We start from the raw sequence: 17,915 nt of genomic DNA on the forward strand, positions 1-17,915 counted from the left end.
GGTGGGGTCAGACCACCCGTGGTGGGATCTGTGGCGGGCTCAGGAGGTCTGTGGTGGGGTCAACAGCTCCGTGGCAGATGGGTTGACCCATCCGTGGTGGGATCAGCCTGGCCATGGTGACATCTACGTCAGGGTTTGTTAGTCTGTGGTGGGGCCGGTCAGGCCGTGATGGTGTCTGTGGCGGGGTTGGTGGATCTAGGGTAGGGTTGAGCCTTTCTCAACGGGCTCGGCGGATGGTCCATGGTGGCGTCAGCAGGTCCGTGGCGAGGTCGGCGGGTCCGTGGCAGAGCGAGGTGGGGCTCAGCCCTCCGCCATGGTCTCCTGGATCCACTCGAGGTAGCTGTAGACCCGGCTGTAGACCCCCGGCTTTCCCGCCTGCCCGCAGGGGTGGTCGCCCCACGAGACGATGCCTTGCAGCTCCCCGTCGCACACGAGGGGCCCCCCCGAGTCACCCTGCGGAGAAACGGGCTGTGACGCGGCCGCGTGGCCGCACGTGGCCGGGGTGGTGGTGGTGGACAGCTGCTGTGGGGCCGTGGCGGTGGTGGGGCTGGAGGGAAGTGACCGTGGGACATGCGGACGTGGCCGTGTCTTGAAGCCCAAGGGTCAAGCGGGACCAAAGGGACGTGGCTGTGGGCCAGGGGGCCACGGGGATGGGCCGTGGGGCCGTAGCTACGTCTCAGACCCCATGGGATAAGGAGAACTAAAGCAGACGTGGCCATGGGCACCTGGCTGTGGGGCATGGGGACGTCGTGATGGCCCATGGGGACGTGGTGATGGGCCGAGGAGATGTAGCTGCATCTCGAAGCCCATGGGACAAGGGGGATCGACGAGACAGGACCACTGGGACGTGGCCGTGGGCCGTGGGGACGTGGTGGTGGGCCGTGGGGACGTGGTGATGGGCCGAGGAGATGTAGCTGCATCTCGAAGCCCGTGGGACAAAGGGGACCAAAGAGACGTGGCCATGGGGACCTGGATGTGGGACGTGGTGACGGGCCCTGGAGACGTGGTGCTGGGCCACGGAGACGTGGTGCTGGGCCATGGAGATGCAGCCGCATCTCCAAGCCTGTGGGACAAGGGAGAGTGAAGGGCTGTGGCCGTGGGACGCGGCTGTGGGACGCGGTCTCCAGGAGACCGCGGTACCTGGCAGGAGTCCTTGCCGCCCTCGGCCACGCCGGCGCAGAGCATGTCCTCGGTGGCTTTGCCGGCGTAGATGGCCTGGCACTCGGAGTCGGCCACCACGGAGACGTTCACGCACTGAGGGGTGTCGGGGTAGGACTCTGCGGTGGGGGACGGGGGACACACGTCCAGCCTGGTCCTAGGGGCTGAGCCCTGGGGCGCCTGGGCCCCTTCCTTGCCAAGGTGGCTCCACCCAACCCCACAGAGAGGGAGGTCCATCTTCTGGACACCTGGGTCCTTTCCCTGCTGAGATGCCTCCACCCAACCCCAAGAAGGGGGAGGTCCGTTCCCCGGACACCTGGGTCCCTTCCGTGCTGAGATGCCTCCACCCAACCCCAAGAAGGGGGAGGTCCGTTCCCCGGACACCTGGGTCCCTTCCGTGCTGAGATGCCTCCACCCAACCCCAAGAAGGGGGAGGTCCGTTCCCTGGACACCTGGGTCCCTTCCGTGCTGAGATGCCTCCACCCAACCCCAAGAAGGGGGAGGTCCGTTCCCCAGACACCTGGGTCCCTTCCCTGCTGAGATGCCTTCACCCAACCCCAAGAAGGGGGAGGTCTGTTCCCCGGACACCTGGGTCCTTTCCCTGCTGAGATGCCTCCACCCAACCCCAAGAAGGGGGAGGTCCGTTCCCCGGACACCTGGGTCCCTTCCCTGCTGAGATGCCTCCACCCAACCCCAAGAAGGGGGAGGTCCATTCCCCAGACACCTGGGTCCCTTCCCTGCTGAGATGCCTTCACCCAACCCGAAGAAGGGGGAGGTCCGTTCCCTGGACACCTGGGTCCTTTCCCTGCTGAGATGCCTCCACCCAACCCCAAGAAGGGGGAGGTCCGTTCCCTGGACACCTGGGTCCCTTCCGTGCTGAGATGCCTCCACCCAACCCCAAGAAGGGGGAGGTCCGTTCCCCAGACACCTGGGTCCCTTCCGTGCTGAGATGCCTCCACCCAACCCCAAGAAGGGGGAGGTCCATTCCCCAGACACCTGGGTCCCTTCCCTGCTGAGATGCCTCCACCCAACCCCAAGAAGGGGGAGGTCCGTTCCCTGGACACCTGGGTCCCTTCCGTGCTGAGATGCCTCCACCCAACCCCAAGAAGGGGGAGGTCCGTTCCCCAGACACCTGGGTCCCTTCCGTGCTGAGATGCCTCCACCCAACCCCAAGAAGGGGGAGGTCCATTCCCCAGACACCTGGGTCCCTTCCCTGCTGAGATGCCTCCACCCAACCCCAAGAAGGGGGAGGTCCGTTCCCTGGACACCTGGGTCCCTTCCGTGCTGAGATGCCTCCACCCAACCCCAAGAAGGGGGAGGTCCGTTCCCCAGACACCTGGGTCCCTTCCGTGCTGAGATGCCTCCACCCAACCCCAAGAAGGGGGAGGTCCGTTCCCCAGACACCTGTGTCCCTTCCGTGCTGAGATGCCTCCACCCAACCCCAAGAAGGGGGAGGTCCATTCCCTGGACACCTGGGTCCTTTCCCTGCTGAGATGCCTCCACCCAACTCCAAGAAGGGGGAGGTCCGTTCCCCGGACACCTGGGTCCTTTCCCTGCTGAGATGCCTCCACCCAACCTGGACACCTGGGTCCATGTGGCCATGAGGCATGTGGCTGTGGTGGACATGGCCATGGGGGAGGTCATGGCCAGGGAGGGACATGGACGTGGAGGGACGTGGAGCCTGGAGGCTGAGCTACTTCCACCCAACCTGGACACCTGGGTCCCTTCCCTGCCGAGATGCCTCCACCCAACGGCAGCGAGAGGTCCATCCCTCGTTGCCCGGACGCCTGGGTCCCCCAGTCACCCCTCGCCCTCCCCATACCCTCGGGGCTGGTGGTGGTGCCCCAGCCCATGACGGTGCAGTTGGTGCCCACGGCCGGGGGCGTGAGGGGCAGGGCCAGGGGCTTCACGTAGGGGGTGATGTCCAACGGGGGCTCGATGCGGAGCAGCATGAGGTCGTCGCTGTAGGCGTTGGTGCCCTCCTGGGGGCTGAAGCCCGGGTGGACCACGATCTTCTCGGCCACGGCGTACTGCTCCCACCCGGATGGCGCAGCCAGGCTGTGCACCCCGGCGCGCACCTGGATGTGGCTTGGGGGGGGGGGCATGCGGGGGAGGGAGGGTCCACGGAGGGACGGGGACGTCAGGGACGGGGACGCGAGCGACGTGGCCGTGAGGAATGTGGCCGTGGAGGGATGGAGGCATAAGGGACGTGGCCATGGAGGGATGTGGCCGTGAAGGACATGGCCATGGAGGGATGTGGCCATGGAAGGACATGGCCATGGGAGACGTGGCCATGGGAGATGTGGCCATGGGGGATGTGGCCATGGGGGATCATGGCCATGAAGGACATGGTCATGCGGGATGTGGTCATGGAAGGACATGGCCATGGGAGATGTGGCCATGGAGGATCATGGCCATGAAGGACATGGCCATGCGGGACGTGGTCATGGAGGGTCGTGGCCATGGGAGATATGGCCATGAAGGGATGGAGACATAAGGGACGAGGCCATGGAGGGACGTAGCCATGAGGGATGTGGCCGTGAAAGACGTGGCCATGGGAGATGTGGCCATGAGAGACATGGTCATGGGGGACGTGGCCATGGAGGGTCATGGCCATGAAGGACATGGTCATGGGGGACGTGGCCATGGAGGGACGTGGCCATGGGGGATGTGGTCATGAGGGACGTGGCCATGGAGGGACGTGGCCATGGAGGAGACGGCCAAGCGGGACATGGTCATGGAGGGACATGGCCATAGGGGGCGTGGTCATGAGGGACGTGGCCACGAGGGACGTGGCCATGGGGGAAGTGGCCATGGAGGACACGGCCAAGCGGGACGTGGTCATGGAGGGACATGGCCATAGGGGACGTGGTCATGAGGGACGTGGCCATGGAGGGACGTGGCCATGGAGGACATGGCCAAGCGGGACATGGTCATGGAGGGACATGGCCATAGGGGGCGTGGTCATGAGGGACGTGGCCACGAGGGACATGGTCATGAGGGACGTGGCCATGAGGGATGTGGCCATGGGGGATATGGCCTCCCTCCCAGTGCTCCCAATCCCTCCCAGTGCCTCTTCCCAGTGCATACCAGTCCCCCAGCCACCTCCCAGTGCTGCCTGGTGCTCCCAATCCCTCCCAGCCATCCTTCCACTGCCTCCCAGTGCCCCCCAGTCCCCCTCCTAGTGCCTCCCAGCCTCCCCAGAGCCCCTCCCAGTGCTCCCAGTCACCACCCAGTCATCCTTCCAGTGTCTCCCAGTGCCCCCCAGCTACCCTCCCAGCCCCCCCCGAGCCCCTCAGCTATCCTCCCAGTGCCTCCCAGTGCCCCCAACCCCCTGCCCAGTGCTTCCCAGTGCCACCAAGTGCCTCCCAGTGCCCCCTAGCCCCCCTTCCAGTGCTCCCAGCACCCTGCAGTGCCCCCCAGCCCTCCTCCCAGCACCCCCAGAGCCCCTCCCAGTGCTCCCAGCCCTTCCCAGTGCCCCCCAGCGCCCATCCCAACACTCCCCAGTGCCCCTCCCAGTGCTCCCTGCCCCTCCCAGCACCCCCCCAGCGCCCCTCCCAGTGCTCCCAGCACCCCCCCAGCGCCGCTCCCAGCGCTCCCAGTGCCCCCCAGCACCTCTCCCAGTGCTCCCAGTGCCCCCAGCGCCCCTCCCAATGCTCCCAGCCCCTCCCAGCATGTTCCAGCACCCCTCCCAGTGCTCCTGGTTCCCCCCAGCGTCCCCCAGTGCCCCTCCCAGTGCTCCCAGCCCCTCCCAGCACCCCAACGCCCCTCCTAGTTCTCCCAGCTCCCACCAGCGCCCCTCCCAGTGCTCCCAGCCCCTCCCAGCACCCCCCAGCACCCCTCCTAGTGCTCCCAGCACCCCCCAGTGCCCCTCCCAGTGCTCCCAGCCCCTCCCAGCACCCCCCCAGCGCCCCTCCCAGTGCTCCCAGCACCCCCCAACGTCCCTCCCAGTTCCTCTCAGCCCCCCCAGCGCCCCTCCCAGTGCTCCCAGTGCCCCCAGCGCCCCTCCCAGTGCTCCCAGCCCCTCCCAGCACCCCCCCAGCGCCTCTCCCAGTGCTCCCAGCACCCCCCAGCGCCCCTCCCAGTGCTCCCAGTGCCCCCCAGCACCTCTCCCAGTGCTCCCAGCGCCCACCTGGTGCGGCAGTGGGCGGCGCTGAGCACCCAGCGGCGCCCCAGCAGGGCCCCCCCGCACTGGGGCTGCTCGAAGTGGAAGAGCAGCACCAGGCCCGGGTGGGCCTGGGGGGGGCAGGGGGCCCCCCCCAGCACCCGCCCCGGGACCCCCGAGCACCCTGCAGGGGGAGGGGGGGCAGGGTGATGGGGGAGGGGGTAAGAGACCCCCCCACTCATGGACCCCCCCCCAAGCCCCCCCTCCATGGCCCCCCCCAACCAGGGACCCCCCCCGTGGACCCCCCCATCAGCACCCACCCCGGGGTCCCCGAGCACTTTGGGGGGGGCAGGGTGATTGGGGGGGGCATGGGACCCCCCCAAGAGCCCCCCCCAGGGAACCCCCCCCAAGGGACACCCCCCCAGTTTGGGCCCCCCCACCCAGTGACCCCCTCAAGGGACCCCCCCAGCCTGGACTCCTCCATCCCCTCCACCCCAGGGACCCCCCCACACACACCTTGGACCCCCTCCCAAACCAGGGACCCCCCTCACCCAGAGGACCCCCCCCTCACCCCAGGGACCCCCCTAAGGCCCCCCCACCCAGACGACCCCACCTCCACCCCAGGGACCCCCTTAAGCCCCCCCCTCACCCAGAGGACCCCCCCTCACCCCAGGGACCCCCCCCCTAAAGCCCCCCTCACCCAGAGGACCCCCCCACCCCATGGCCCCCCCACCCATGGCCTGCCCCACCCCAGGGAACCCCCTCCCCCCCAAGTTCCCCCCTTACCCAGGGACCCCCCCACACCCCAGGGCCCCCCCCAATGGCTCCCCCCACCCCAGGGAGCCCCCTCCAAGTTCCCCCCTCACCCAGGGCTCCCCCCTCCCCATGGCCCCCCCCAAGCCCCTCCCTCACCTAGGGGACCTCCCTCACCCTAAAGGACCCCACTCAGGGCCCCCCTCCCCATGGCCCCCCCCAAGCCCCCCCCTCACCCAGGGGACCTCCCTCACCCTGAAGGCCCCCCCACCCAGGGCCCCCCTCCCCATGGCCCTCCCCCAAAGCCCCCCCCCACCCAGGGGACCCCCCCCTCACCCCAGACACCCCTCCACCCAGGGCTCCCCCCCTCCCCATGGCCCCCCCCCAAGGCTCCCCCCTCACCCAGGGCACCCCCCTCACCCCAGGCCCCCCCCCAGGAACCCCCCCCTCCCTCCAAGGCTCCCCCCTCACCCCAGGGCCACCCCCCCACCCATGGGCCCCCCCCCAGCGGCTCTCACCGGGGGGGAGCAGCAGGGCTGCGAGGAAGAGGAGGAGGCGAAGGGCGGCCATGGTGGGGGGGGCGGGGGGAGACACGGGGGGGGGGGCTGGAGACGCAGGGGCACCGGGTGCCCCCGGCTATCAAGACGCCGTGTTAATGATTAACGGGGGCTCGTTAGGGCCCGCATGGGTGGGGGTGGGGGGGGCAGGTGGTGCGTTCACACGTCGGGGGGGGGGGGGCGGGGAGGAGGCCGGACGCCTGGGCCCCTTGTGGGGGGGGGGGGTCCTGGACACCTGGGTCCCTGGGGAAGGGGGGGGGGACACTCGGACACCTGGGCCCCTTGCAGGGGTATCCTGGACACCTGGGTCCCTGGGGAAGGGGGGGGGGGACACTCGGACACCTGGGCCCCTTGTTGGGGGGATCCCAGATGCCTGCTCCCCTGGGGGGGGCACTTGGACTTCTGGGTCCCTGGGAAAGGGGGGGGGGGATCCCGGACACCTGGGTCCCTCGTTGGGGGGGGGGGATGGTCTCGGACCCCTGGGTCCTTCATGGTGTGTGGGGAGGGGCGACCCGGACACCTGGGCCCCTCCCTTGCAGCATCCATCCATCCTCCAGGGACTTGGAAAGCCGCTCCGGACTCCTGGGCCCCCCCCAACCCTTCCCCCCCCCCCCGCCGGGTGGAGGTGGGGGTGGGGTGGGGTGGGGGGGGGCGGATGCCAAGCCGAGCTGGTGCCGGATTAAAGCCGGATTAAGTAAATAACCCGGGACGCGGAGGCTGGGAAAGGGCCTCGCGCGGGCGCCGGCCGCACCTTGGGCGTGCTGAAGCCGCCAGCCGCTCGGCTGTAGTAATATTAGCGTCGTTAGTGCCGTCATTAACGATTAATGACGGTAATAACAGCCGGGGTGGGTTTAATTTTATTTTTTATTATTATTATTATTATTATTATTATTATTTTGGGGGGATCCGGGACCGTCAAACACCCGCGGGGGCCGCGGGGGGGCTGCGGGTTGTTTTGGGGAATTACGGTAGCACGCTTTTCACCTGCTTATAGGTGGCACCCCCCCCCCCAAAGTCCGCCTGCGCGTCGGTAGGGGGATTACGGTACGCCTCAATTACCCTGGCCCTGGGGGTTTGGCACCTGCTTTTGCAGCATGGGGTTGCGCATCGCTAAGGGAATTACGGTAGCTTCCCTTAACAACCCCCCCCCCCCCATTCGCAGCACTGGTGGGGGACACCCGCTTTTGTGGATTTGACTGCACATTACTAGGGGAATTACGGTAGCCCCCCCCCTTTTCCCGGCACTGGGGGCTTGGCACCCCCTTTTGTGGATTGGACTGCACATTACTAGGGGAATTACGGTAGCCCCTCCCCTTTTCCCGGCACTGGGGGCTTGGCACCCGCTTTTGTGGATTGGACTGCACGTTACTAGGGGAATTACGGTGGCCCCTCCCCTTTTCCCGGCACTGGGGGCTTGGCACCCGCTTTTGTGGATTGGACTGCACGTTACTAGGGGAATTACGGTAGCCCCTCCCCTTTTCCCGGCACTGGGGGCTTGGCACCCCCTTTTGTGGATTGGACTGCACGTTACTAGGGGAATTACGGTAGCCCCCCCTTTTCCTGGCACTGGGGGTTGGGAACCTGCTTTTGTGGATTGGACTGCACATTACTAGGGGAATTACGGTAGCCCCTCCCCTTTTCCCGGCACTGGGGGCTTGGCACCCGCTTTTGTGGATTGGACTGCACGTTACTAGGGGAATTACGGTAGCCCCCCCTTTTCCTGGCACTGGGGGTTGGGCACCTGCTTTTGCAGGATGGGGCTGCGCATTGCTAGGGGAATTACGGTACCCTCCCCCTACTCCCCCCGACTGGGGAGGCTGCACCCCCCCCGCCGTTTTTCGCTGCACTCTATCTGGGGGGTTACGGTAGCAGCCCCCTCCCCCGACTGGGAGGGGTCGGCACCCCCTTGGGCAGGATGTGGCTGCGCATTACTAGGGAAATTACGGCAATGCTGATGGCCCCCCCACCCAAGGTTGGGGGTCGGGTGGGCGGGACCTGAGAAGAGCCAATGGCATCACCTTAATTTGGGGTGGGCGGGTCTTAAGAAAAGCCCGGCCAATGGCGCTTGCCCAATCGGGGGTGGGCGGGTCTTGAGAAGAGCCCAGCCAATGGCGTTTGCCTGATTTGGGGTGGGCGGGTCTTGAGAAGAGCCCAGCCAATGGTGTCACCTCAATTTGGGGTGGGTGGGTCTTGAGAAAAGCCCGGCCAATGGTGCTTGCCCGATCGGGGCTGGGCGGGTCTTGAGAAGAGCCCGGCCAATGGCGTCACCTTAATTTGGGGGTGGGCGGGTCTTGAGAAGAGCCCGGCCAATGGCATCACCTCAATTTGGGGGTGGGTGAGTCTTGAGAAGAGCCCAGCCAATGGCGTTCGCCTGATTGGAGGTGGGCGGGTCTTGAGAAGAGCCCGGCCAATGGCGTTTGCCCGATCGGGGGTGGGTGGGTCTTGAGAAGAGCCCAGCCAATGGCGTCACCTCATTTTGGGGTGGGTAGGTCTTGAGCCCCACCCCCCCCCCCGCCCCAGGACATCTTCAAGCATCATCTCAAGACCCCGCCCCCCCCGCCCCCCCAGATCAAAGGGGTCAAAGGACAGGGAGTCCCGGAGGTGGCGCAGGATGGAGGTGCCCCACCGCCGTTGGGTTGGGCAACCATCGTTGGCCGGTTACCCTCAGCTCCAGCGTCCCGAGTCGGTGAGACCAGGCCGTGAAGGAAGGTACGTCGCAACGCTTTAATTTCTCCTGCCTTCCCACCCGCCCTCTGGTCGGCTTCGCCGGGTGACGCCGGCTCCGCCCGGCACCTTTGCCGCGGCCCCGGCGAGAAGTGGGAGCCGTTGGCGGTGGGAGCAGCGGCGCGGACGTGGACCTCCGACCTCCCCGCGGGCGCTCGGAAGTTGCTGCAGCGTCACTTGTTGTCCCTCATGGTGGCCTGGATCCACTGGGCGAATCTGCAGACCTTGGTGTAGACTCCGGGTCTCTTGGGCTGCCCGCATTTCTCCATGCCCCAGGACACGATGCCTTGCAGGGTCCCGTTGCAAATCAGAGGTCCCCCGGAGTCGCCCTGCGGCAAGAGGTGACCTCAGCTCAGCCAGCTCTCATTGGCTCGGCCAGCTGCCCGGCGCGTGGCCCGTCATCGTTGGGTTGGGTCACCTCTCCGGGTTGGCCGACCACCATTGGAGTTGGTCTTCTCCAGCTGGGTTGGCCACCTCCAGTTAGGTTGGCCAAGACCTACTCGACTGATAAACCACGATCGGGTTGGTCAACCCTTCGCGTTGGCCCGTCCTACCACCACTGAGTTGGCCCACCATCGCTGAGTGGGGTGACCTCATGTGAATGACCAACTCCCGTTGGTCAGCTCGTGCTCGGCGGCTTGTTGAACCCTGTTGGCCGGCCACCCCACTGCGTTGCCCAACCGCTGTTGGGTTGACCAACTATAACCAGGTTGGCCAACCCTTGTTGGGTCAAGAAACAACACCAGGTTGTCCAACTCCCATTGGGTTGTCCAGCCACCATTGGGTTGTCCAACCACCATTGGGTAGTCCAACCACCATTGGGTTGTCCAACCACTGTTGGATTGTCCAGCCACCGTTGGGTGGTCCAACCACCATTGAGTTGTCCAACCACCGTTGGGTTTTCCAACCGCCTTTGGGTTGTCCAGCCACAGTTGGGTTGTCCAGCCACTATCGGATTGTCCAACCACCATTGGGTAGTCCAACCACCATTAGGTTGTCCAACCACTGTTGGGTTGTCCAGTCACCGTTGAGTTGTCTGGCCACCACCGAATTGTCTGGCCACCATTGAGTTGGCCAACGCTTGTCGAGTTGATGAATCATCACCATGTTGGCCAACCCTCACTTTGGGTTGTCCCAAACTCCTGGTTGAGTTGTCCAACCACCGGTGAGTTGGCCAACTATAACCAGGTTGGCCGGCCCTTATTGAACCACCATTGAGCTGGCCTACAGGGAAGACCCTAGAACCTGCCTCGTGGTGTCCCCTTCTGCCACCGAGGTCCACCTTGGAGACAGCCCCCCCCCCTCCACGTGGGGACAAGCTGGTGGTGGCCTGGTGTGTGTGTTGGGGGAAGGGGTGGGGGACATTTTGGCCGTACCTGGCAGGAGTCCCTACCGCCTTCGAGGCTCCCGGCGCAAAGCATGTTCTCGGTGATGTGCCCGGGGTATAACTGCTGACACGTGGCTGTCGAGAAGATGGTGACGGTGACACACTGCAAGACGTCCGGGTAAGTGACTGAGACGGGAAACGGAGGTTGGGGGGGGGGAGAGAGACGGAGCGACGGAGGAAGAAAGAAACCAGAGCAATCGACCCGGGAACCGGCAGAACTTCTCCTGCCCTCCCGCCCCCAAAACTCCCCCCCCCCAACCCCCACCCCAACCCCTCAAACCCCGGGGGGGGGGGGGGCTGCACCTCTCCCGGCAGGTCATCATCTGCAGATGTTTCTCCAAGGTGTCCCGTGGTGGCACCAGCCACCATCCGGGGTTGGGGGGCCGGGGGAAGGGGGGATTTCTCATGTGGAAGAGGGGAAAACCCAGCAAATAGGGGCTTTTTCAGCCCTAAAAAGGTCTAATTCTTCCCCCTTTTTAAAATATCTTGAGTTTTCTGCTTGAATTTTACCTCCTTAACTCATTTTCTTTTGCTTAATTTCCCTTTGCGTCTCCAAACGCGTCTTTTAGTTTAGGGACTCTCCTCCTTTCGCCCTCTCTCCTTCTCGCCGTCTTTTATCATTCGATTCTGCTCATTTCTCGTTTTGGTCAATGTATAGAATTGTAGATTTTTTTTTACATTTTTCTTAAAAAAAATGTTGAGTTTGGCTCTAAGTTAACCTGATTTCAGGCTATTTCTCCCCCTCTTTCTGCCTCTTCTGCCCTGTTTTGTTCCCCTTCTCGGGACGGACACTGAGATGTCTGGGAGAGGACCCAGGCGTCCGGGAGAAAGCCCAGATGTCCAGGAGGGACCCAGGAAGCCGAGAGTGGATCCAGGTGTCCATGAGGGATCCAGGCATCCAGGAGCAGACCCAGACATTTGGGAGAGGACCCAGATGTCCAGAAGAGGACCCAGGTATCTGGGAGTGGACTCAGGTGTCCAGAAGAGGATCTAGGTGTCCAAGGGTGGACCCAGGTGTCCAAGAGTGGACCGAGGTGTCTGAGGGACCCAGACATCCAGGAGAGGACTCAGGTGTCCAGAAGAGGACCCAGGTATCTGGGAGTGGACTCAGGTGTCCAGAAGAGGATCTAGGTGTCCAAGAGTGGACCGAGGTGTCTGAGGGACCCAGACATCCAGGAGAGGACTCAGGTGTCTTTGAGGGACACAGACATCTAGGAGAGGACCCAGGTATCTGGGTGTGGACTCAGGTGCCCAGAAGAGGACCTGGAGTCCAGGAGGGACTCAGGCATCTGGAAGGGGCCCGCAGAGCACTGGATACCTTCTGGGGAGGTGGTGGCTCCCCATCCCGAGGTGACGCAGGAGGTGCCAGGCTGCGGGGGGCATTCGGCCACAGGTACGGGCTGGACCTTCTCGGTGATGGTGACGGGCGTCACGAGCTTCAGCATCATGATGTCGTTGTCCTTGGTGGTGGGGTCGTAGTCAGGGTGCGGCACCGACTTCAGCACCCGCTTCAGCTGCTCGCCCGACTCCCGGGTGAAGAGGTTGTGCTTGCCCAGGCGGATGCTGGTGACCCTGGGGGACATGGACATGGGACTCGGAGCCTGGGGCATGGTCCTGCTGCTTGAGGAATGCAGCACGTGTGGCGAGGACATGGAGAACGTGGGCCATGTATGGACCACAGAGACCATAGCGCAGCCACGGCACATGTGAGACATGGCATGGCCAGGACATGACATGTGTGACACTGAGACCATGGTGAACACGTGGGATGGAGCCTGTGTGTGACACGTGTGACACTGAGCCCATGGTGCACACGTGAGATGGAGCACATGTGGGGCACAGTATGGCCAGGACACATGCGACACCAAGACCACAGTGCACACATGGGATGGAGCATGTGTGGGATATGGCATGGCCAGGACACATGTGACACTGAGCCCATGGTGAACACATGGGATAGAGCACGTGTGAGACATGTGGGACACCAAGACCATGGTGCACACGTGGGATGGAGCACATGTGGGACACGTGTGACATGGAGCCCGTGGTGCACACGTGGCATGGAGCATGTGTGTGACGTGGCATGGCCAGGACAATGTGACACCGAGCCCACGGTGCACACGTGGGATGGAGCCTGTGTGGGACACACGTGACACCGAGCCCACAGTGCACATGTGGGATGGAGCCTGTGTGGGACACGCGTGACACCGAGCCCATGGTGCACACGTGGGATGGAGCCTGTGTGGGACACACGTGACACCGAGCCCACGATGCACACGTGGGGTGGAGCCTGTGTGCCCGTGGGCTGCATCCCACTGCAGGGGGGGGGACCCGGCCCCCGCGTGGCACGCACGCCGCCACCCTCTCCTTACCCCGGCGTGGTGCAGTGGGCTGCCGTCACCACCCACTGGTTGGCCACCAGCACGCCGCCGCAGTAGAGCTTGTACATGTCCAGGATGGCCACCTGCCACGGCTGCGAGTAGGCCCTGCAGTCCATGCCGCCCACCACGCGCGTCACGTCCGCCGCCGAGCACGCTGCGAAGGGGGCGGGGAGGGGAGCAGGCGGCGTCAGCGCACGCGTGGCCGCCGCCACCCAGGTTCACCCCCTCCCCTTCCCCAAAAACCCCCTCCCACAGCACTCACCCACGGTGGCCACCAAGACCAGGGCTCCCAGCAGCTCCGCCGTGCCCCGCACCCGAGGGGCTGTCATGGCTCGCGCCTCCAGCGCCGTGGCCGCTGCGGGACACACGTGTGTTAGTCCCACGATGGGATCTTGGCCCTTCCTGGCTTCGCGTGGACACCCCCCTCCTCCCCCAGCGCTTCAGAAAAAGCTGCTGGGCATTTTTGGGAGGCATTACGGTAGCGCTGCACATTTTGGGAGGCGTTATGGTAGCTCTGTGCAATTTTTAGGGGCATTACGGTAGCGCTGCACGTTTTGGGAGGCATTACGGTAGCGGCACGTGCTCGGGGGAGCTTTATGGCAGCAGCTCACATTTCTCAGGGCATTACGGCAGCTCTGCGCGGTTTTTAGGGGCATTACGGTAGCGCTGCACATTCTGGAGGAACATTACGGTAGCGCTGCGCGTTTCACAGGGTGTTGCGGCAGCGCTGCGCATTTTAGCGGCATTACGGTAGAGTGCGCACGCTGGGGGAGCATTATGGCAGCAGCGCACATTTCTCAGGGCATTACGGTAGCGCTGCGCGATTTTTAGGGGCATTGCGGCAGCGCTGCGCGGGTTTTTCGGAGCGTTACGGTAGCGCTGCGCCTTTCTCAGGGCATTACGGTAGCGCCGCGTGTTTCGTAGGGCCTCAAGGTCCGGCTGCGTGTTTCTTTTTTGGGGGGGCGGCGTGGGGGAGCATTACGGTAATGGTGCGCGTTTCTCAGGGCATTACGGCGCTGCAGCTGCTCGTGTTTCTCCGGGCGTTGCGGTGCGCGTTTCTCGGGGCGTTACGGTAACGGCTTTGCGGTGCGCGTTTCTCGGGGTGTTACGGGAGGGCGGGGGGGGGGGGAGGTCGCGGCCCCCCACCCCCACCCCGGCGGCGCTCGGAGCTGCACGAGTCGCCCCGTCGCGGCGCTTTTGCAACGGCGCCGCGATTATCCCCCGGCCGCAATCAACCGCCGTCATCGTTAATGAGGCGCCTAATTACGGGCCCCGCCGGCTCCTCCGCTTCCCCCTCCTTGTCTCGGGGCGGTTGACCTCCCAGCACCCCGCGCTGCCCTTGGACGCCTCCCTCGGGATGTGGGCCACCCATGGACATGGGGCACTGCTATTTGGGGAGGTGGGTGGTGGGTCCCATGGATGTGGGGTCACAGTTCCCTGTGGTGAGGCTGGATGAGGATAAGGGACAAGGATGGAGGGATGGAGAGAGAGCTGGGACAGAGGGATGGATGGATGGAGGAGTGGAAGGAGGGATGGAGTAAGCCCGGAGGAAGAGGGATGGATAGAGAGAGGGGAAGGAGGGATGGAGAGGTGGTCAAGCCTGGAGAAGGATGGATGGATGGAGAGTGGGGAAGGAGGGGTGGAGGGACAAAGCGAGCGTGAAGGATGGATGGAGGGTGAGGAAGGGAGGATGGAGCAAGCCCAGAGAAGAAGCGATGGAAGGAGAGTGGAGATGGAGGGATGGAGCAAGCTTGGAGAAGGGATGGATGGAGAGATGGAGTAAGCCTGGAGAAGAAGGGATGGATGAAGAGTGGAGATGGAGGGATGGAGCAAGCCTGGAGAAGGGATGGATGGAGAGATGGAGTAAGCCTGGAGAAGAAAGGATGGATGAAGAGTGGAGATGGAGGGATGGAGCAAGCCTGGAGAAGAAGGGATGGATGGAGAGATGGAGTAAGCCTGGAGAAGAAGGAATGGATGGAGAGTGGAGATGGAGGAATGGAGCAAGCCTGGAGAAGGGATGGATGGAGAGATGGAGTAAGCCTGGAGAAGAAGGGATGGATGAAGAGTGGAGATGGAGGGATGGAGCAAGCCTGGAGAAGGGATGGATGGAGAGATGGAGTAAGCCTGGAGAAGAAAGGATGGATGAAGAGTGGAGATGGAGGGATGGAGCAAGCCTGGAGAGGGGATGGATGGAGAGATGGAACAACCCTGGAGAGGAAGGGATGGATGAAGAGTGGAGATGGAGGGATGGAGCAAGCCTGGAGAGGGGATGGATGGAGAGATGGAGTAAGCCTGGAGAAGAAGGGATGGATGGAGAGTGGAGATGGAGGGATGGAGCAAGCCTGGAGAGGGGATGGATGGAGAGATGGAACAACCCTGGAGAAGAAGGGATGGATGAAGAGTGGAGATGGAGGGATGGAGCAAGCCTGGAGAGGGGATGGATGGAGAGATGGAACAACCCTGGAGAAGAAAGGATGGATGAAGAGTGGAGATGGAGGGATGGAGCAAGCCCAGAGAAGGAGGAACGGAGAGATGACGTGAGCATGGAGAAAGGAGGGCTGGACCCCCCCGGTCCCTTCCCAGCAAACCTCTCTGCAGGTCCCCACGCCGCCCGTCAGGCCGAACTACCCCTCCGTGGGGCTGGGGCCACCGGCAGGGAGTCCCTGCCCGGGCCGAGGGCTCCTGGTGCCTCGCCGACGTCCTGGCCCGGATGTCTCCGTGTCTCCCCGCCCGAGGAGGGGAGGAAATAAAAACAACCAAGAACGACAACAACAACAACAAAAAAATCCCCCAAACCACCCCAAAAAATAATAATTAAAAAAAAAAAAAAAACACCCAACCGGCCCCGACGCGTCTCCTCCCGACGCCGCCCGAGCTCCGCGCCCGACCCTCCCACGTGAGCGCCGGCGCTTTTATACCGGCGTCGGGACCCGACCCGGCTCGTCCCGCCCCGGAGCTGAGCTGGACGCGTCGGACGGGCGCGAAGACGCCTCGACGCCTCCTTCCTTAATCCCTCGGCGCCGGCCTCGCCCGGGCTCCCTGGCTTCACAGCGAGCCCGCTGATTGGCCCGGCCGGTTTCGGTCCCTTGGGGGTGGTTGGTTGGTTTCCAGCGACCTGGAAATGCCGAGGGAGAGCTGGTTGGCCACCTCGTTCTGGACACGGAGCGATTGGCCAACTGCTTTGGAGGCGACCATGTGACATTGGACAGTGACAGAGACCAATGCGAGATGATTGGCCAGTGACTTGGGATTAGCTGGTTGGCTTTGAGAGCGAGTCCCGTTGACCAACCAGCATTGGAGACCAGCACGTACTCATTGGCCAGCTGGTTTGGAGACCAGCACATGGTGGTTGGCCAGTTGGCTCTGGAGACCAGTCTGTGCTGATTGGCCAGTTGGCTTTGAAGACCAGCCCACGGTGGTTGGCCAGCTGGCTTTGGAGACCAGCCCATGGTGATTGGCCAGCTGGCTTTGAAGACCAGCCCATGGTGGTTGGCCAGTTGGCTTTGGAGACCAGCCCATGGTGACTGGCCAGTTGGCTTTGAAGACCAGCCCACGGTGGCTGGCCAGCTGGCTTTGGAGACCAGCACATGGTGGTTGGCCAGTTGGCTTTAGGGACCAGCATTTGCTGATTGGCCAGCTGGCTTTGAAGACCAGCCCACAGTGGTTGGACAGCTGATTTGGAGACCTGTTCATACTGATTGGCTAGTTTGCTTTGGAGACCGGCACATGCTGACTGGCCAGCTGGAGATCAGCCCGCAGCAGTTAACCAGCATGTGCTGATTGGCCCGTTGGCTTTGAAGAACAGCCCGTGGTGGTTGGCCTGCTGGCTTTGAGGATCAGCCCATGGTGATTGGCCAGTTGGCTTTGGAGACCAGCCCATGGTGGCTGGCCAGTTGGCTTTGGAGACCAGCCCACAGTGGTTGGCCTGCTGGCTTTGAAGATCAGCCCATGGTGGTTGGCCAGTTGGCTTTGGAGACCAGCACATGGTAGTTGGCCAGCTGTCTCTGAAGACCAGCCCACAGTAGTTGACCAGCTGGCTTTGAAGACCAGCCCGTGGTGGTTGGCCAGTTGGCTTTGGAGACCAGCCCACAGTGGTTGGCCATCTGGCTTTGAAGACCAGCCCACGGTGGTTGGCCAATTGTCTTTGGAGGCCAGCATGTGCTGATTGGCTAATCATTTTTGGAGACCGGAAGGCATGGATTGGGCAGCTCTTTGTAGGCAAAAGCAGGAGGAGGTCCACAAAGGTCAGAAGGAGGATGGTGGCCCATCCGTGGGTGTTATGGGTGCCGATGGGCGCACCAGAGGGTGCTGTCGCCCCGTGCCCGCTTGCACGAGGGCAGGAGGGAGGAGCTATGGGGCGGGGAGGCGGAGCTTGTCCTCCCCAGGGTGCAGATCTGGAGCGATCCTTCCCCCCCCCCCCTCCTCCCCACACACACCCCACGGCAGGTGCGAACCCCGGGCGGGCGGCGTAAACAGGGCGGCGCGGCTTCGCGGGTGGAGCCGGGCGCCGCAGGCTTGGCCCGACTGGTTCTCTCGGTGGGGGGCCCCTGTTCGCAGCTGCCTCGTTAGCCAGCTCTTAATTAGTGCCAATTAGCACGCCCACGCGCTCCCGGCAGGCGCGGAGGAGCCGGCTCCCCGCTCTACTCCTGGTTTACGCCACCTGCGATGACCCCGGGACGGGGTGGTGGCGGTGCTGGTGGTCACAAGATGTCGGCCGTGGCCACCAAACTGGCCATACCTGGTTATGGACACATGGATCTTCCACTGGTGGACGTTTGTGGCCATGGGTTGCTAGTTGTGGCTTCCAGAGCCGGACACGTGTCCTCCACAGGCGGGCACGTACGTCTTCC

At 63.8% G+C, this 17,915-nt stretch overlaps 2 protein-coding genes across 2 annotated transcripts; both read right to left on the reverse strand.

Annotated features, from left to right (window-relative positions):
* Positions 1 to 300: 300 nt before the first annotated feature.
* LOC134152956 (trypsin-like) lies at positions 301 to 7,681 on the reverse strand. The gene is made up of 5 exons (XM_062598715.1): positions 7,633 to 7,681; positions 5,291 to 5,447; positions 2,981 to 3,246; positions 1,141 to 1,277; positions 301 to 453 (listed from the first exon to the last, which is right to left on the reverse strand). Exons 1-5 carry the CDS (start codon positions 7,679 to 7,681, stop codon positions 301 to 303), a joined length of 762 nt encoding a protein of 253 aa, XP_062454699.1.
* A 1,789-nt stretch (positions 7,682 to 9,470) lies between these two features.
* On the reverse strand, positions 9,471 to 17,850 carry LOC134152957 (kallikrein-14-like). Its single transcript, XM_062598716.1, has 7 exons — positions 17,804 to 17,850; positions 13,875 to 14,014; positions 13,328 to 13,420; positions 13,057 to 13,219; positions 12,003 to 12,256; positions 10,674 to 10,810; positions 9,471 to 9,626 (listed from the first exon to the last, which is right to left on the reverse strand). Exons 1-7 carry the CDS (start codon positions 17,848 to 17,850, stop codon positions 9,471 to 9,473), a joined length of 990 nt encoding a protein of 329 aa, XP_062454700.1.
* Positions 17,851 to 17,915: the final 65 nt, after the last annotated feature.

Source organism: Rhea pennata, chromosome 36 (genome assembly GCF_028389875.1).
Source record: "Rhea pennata isolate bPtePen1 chromosome 36, bPtePen1.pri, whole genome shotgun sequence".
NCBI classification, from domain to species: domain Eukaryota; kingdom Metazoa; phylum Chordata; class Aves; order Rheiformes; family Rheidae; genus Rhea; species Rhea pennata.